We start from the raw sequence: 3,280 nt of genomic DNA on the forward strand, positions 1-3,280 counted from the left end.
CCCAGAAATAACCCCCCACCCTTGAAGTACCCCATGGAAGAGCAGAAGCTCAGCTTACCTTATTGTTGCTGTCTTGCAGAGGAAGTTTCATAGAGGAAAGAATAAAGGGCTTCTTAATCTCCATTTGAGAGGCTGAAAAAAAAAAAAGACAAGACAACAGACCCTGAAGCTCGGCGATGCTCTGGAGCTGCCAAGGACAGAGCTGCTGATCCCGAACATCCCCCTTCCCCGACAGAGAGGGCTTTGTCCCTCGCCCCTTTCCCAGCTGGCCAGGCCACCAGGCTGGTTTCCTCCTCCCCTGACCCTGCAGCCAAGGATGGGCTCATCTCATCCCAGGTCCCAGCAGGGGAATGAGGGGATTCATGGAAAGGGACCCATTGGAGGAGGAAGGAGAAAGTCTGCCTGGAGCTCCTCCACACCTTCCTGCTTTGAGACCCTGGCAGGGATGGCAGCCGGGTGGGTGGCAGCCCCCGCGGTACTCACGGGCGCTGTTGATGATCTGTCTCATGATGAGGAGGGTCCCCACACGGGTCCGCTCGTTGCTGCTCTCCAGCTTCGGGAGGAGGAAGGCCAGCACACGGTCAGGGAACGAGCAGGCTGCGGGAGAGCCAAACCAACCGTCATGGACGCACGTCACCCCAGGGATGGCACACAGCCTCAAGATTTGGGATGCAGGCACCGCATCCCTCATACGGAGACATCCCGCCCCACGTATCCCCACGTGCGACAGTGGGGCTGTGTGCCTGCTACCCGCGGCAGGGCTTCGCCTTGCTGCATCAAACCCCGTGCAGTTCGGAAAGCACCGTTCCTCCTCGCCCGGCCACTCCCCGGGGAAGCAGCCTGCGGCTGTGCCACCCCACGAGCCAGGCTAACCAGCCCATCCCGCTCTTCGCATCCAGATCCGAGCTTTTCTCCGGTGCTTTCGGCACATTTCCTGAGCTCTCTTGGGAGCTGAAGGAGTTTAAATTATACTTTCCGACAAGCGCTGCCCCGTCTGTCAAAACATTTTGATTGTTAAAAATAAAACCAGTCTACGGATGCTGAAATTGGAGCGACACTCGTGGGCATTCGAGAGGGGTGTTTGGGGAGGGGCGGGCTGCTCCGAGGCAGGGTAGCCTGAAGATTGCTCAGGCAAAGGCAGCACGGCTGCAGGTTTGCCTTCACGATGGCTAGCAAGAAAGGGACATCACCCAACTGTGACTCAGCAGCAGCTTGTCACACCGCTGCTCTTTTTCTGGCAATCGCACACGCTTCTGCCTGTGCCATGGCCATTCGGTGAGGAGAGCCAAAACTGGGGGAGGAGGCAGGGCTCCAGTCACGGAGCTCCCCGTGCCGCCTGGGAACATCGAAGCCGTAGGTCAGCCCCCATCTCCTGCTCGGTCCGACCGCAGGGGACCCCGCTGTGCTCTGAACGTTTGCAGTAACGCGGAATAACGATCGCATCAGCTGCACACAAGATACGGCAACAAGGGGTGCGGATGAGCAGGGTACCCCCAACGTCAAACCACATCGGCTGCCCCTGCACACAGGCAGGGCACGCTGCAGAACCTGCCTCCTGCAGAGGTCTCAATGGGCTGGTACAACTCCAAAGGCTCTGAATAAACTTTTAAATCGGAGCCAGGCGCCTTTGGGAAGGTCCCAGGAAGGGGACGATCAGGCCTGAGCCAGCAGTGAGCTCCCGGGGAGCTCCATGCTCTTCCTCAAAGAGCTCCGGCGAGAGATGCTCTCCCGGGACGCCAGCCTTTAGGGACACCCAACCCTAGTGCCCTCTGTGAGCCTGAAGCCATGGGCTAGAGACAGGACAGAAACCACCACCCTCCCCTCCCTCCCCTCTCCCCACACGGCCGAGAGACATCCATGATATCGCCCAAGCCCTGCTGAGACCAGGGGGAACAACCCCCTCCATTCACCACGCACAACTCCTCCGAGAGGACCACGAAACACCAGGAAAAACACCAGCCACGGTGCAGCACGCCCACGCCTCTCCACGGGGTCTGACCGCCGGCGCAGCAGGCTTTGGGACAGCCATGCCGCCTCATCCCTTACCCAGGACGGTGAAGCATCGAAGAACCTCAGTGTGGTTTTTAACAGTCAGGGGAAGAGATGGATCTGCAGGAGCACAAATCTGTTGGAGAAACAGCTGCGGTCAGGGACGTTACCGGGAACGGGCGCTGCCAGGCTGCAGAGCCAGTCCTGGAGAGGCAGAGCCGAGATTTGGGACGAACAAAGCCCTGGGTGACAGCATCCCACGACACGGATGCCCAGAGCCGTGCTTTCTGCCCACTGCTCTGCCTGCGCTCACAGCAGGTTAAGTCATCTCAGGGAGACCGCTTGGGAACCAGGTGCCTGCTCGGGAGCTGCCGGCTCCTCCGTTCTTTAAACGTGTCCCACCACCCAGGCGGGACCACCTCCTCCGGAGCCTCTTCCAAATGAGTCAACCCTTCTGGGTGCTATTAAAATAATTCACGTTCTTAATTCAATTTACACGAGTGTGGCAGCAAGGACAACGTGCATCTGCTTACTCTGGTCTGCGACCGAGCCAGAGCTGCTGTGCCAGGGCAGGCACATCCCGCAGCCCCGAGCAGTTTTTCCCTGTCGAAGCCCCTCACCAAGCAGTTGTTCCTACCAACGGCACCGTCCTTGCACGCGGTTGTCACGCATCGCTTCGGTAAAGCGTGTATTTTAAAGGATAGCCTCTCTGCTGGATGCTTCCAAGACTCACAGTTAAGTATTTTTTAAAAAAAAAGAAGTGTTCAGACTTGTTTTAAGCCCCGGGAGCACGATGTTAAGAGTTTAGTAATACGACAGAGCTCGCAGCCCTGCAGCCGAAGAGGAGCCTGGGCTCGGCAGCCTGGGAAGGGCTCTGGCACGGTGACTGCTCTGTGGCAAGTCAATGCCCTCGCTTATTCTCAAAAAACAAACTTTTTAAAAGGTCCACTGATTTTGAGGAGCTTGTTTTCAATCATCTGTTGCATACCTGCGCAGCCAGAGCTGGTCTCACTTCAGACAACCTGACTGTGGATGCGATTCCTTCCCTTTATCTGATACCAGAGCTCGAGAGCTGCCAACACCACTGGTGAGCACCAGAGAAGCCGAGAGCCTCAGCGGGACACGACCAGGGGACAGAAAAGCCGAGCAGGCTGATGGCCCCGATCTCAGCCTGGTCCCGGGGAAGCCTCGAGCCCAGCAGACGGAGCTTACAGCCAGGCTCCAGCGCTACCCCTCACAAGAAGCCCACCTTCCCCCCCAGCACCCTCCCGAGGGCGGCCGCTCGCCGCCC

At 58.4% G+C, this 3,280-nt stretch overlaps 1 protein-coding gene across 1 annotated transcript in view; it reads right to left on the reverse strand.

Moving 5' to 3' along the window:
• Nucleotides 1-483: 483 nt before the first annotated feature.
• MROH1 (maestro heat-like repeat family member 1) overlaps nt 484-3,280 on the reverse strand; it is a gene marked incomplete at its 3' end in the record, with an annotated part of 14,619 nt that continues 11,822 nt past the window's right edge. The window contains exons 8-9 of the mRNA XM_009704442.1: nt 2,047-2,125; nt 484-597 (exon numbers count right to left, since the gene is read on the reverse strand). Of these exons, the coding sequence (XP_009702744.1) occupies nt 484-597; nt 2,047-2,125 (193 nt within the window). The remainder of the gene's footprint in view (nt 598-2,046; nt 2,126-3,280) is intronic.

The sequence above is a fragment of the Cariama cristata genome, unplaced genomic scaffold (genome assembly GCF_000690535.1).
Source record: "Cariama cristata isolate BGI_N322 unplaced genomic scaffold, ASM69053v1 scaffold23567, whole genome shotgun sequence".
NCBI classification, from domain to species: domain Eukaryota; kingdom Metazoa; phylum Chordata; class Aves; order Cariamiformes; family Cariamidae; genus Cariama; species Cariama cristata.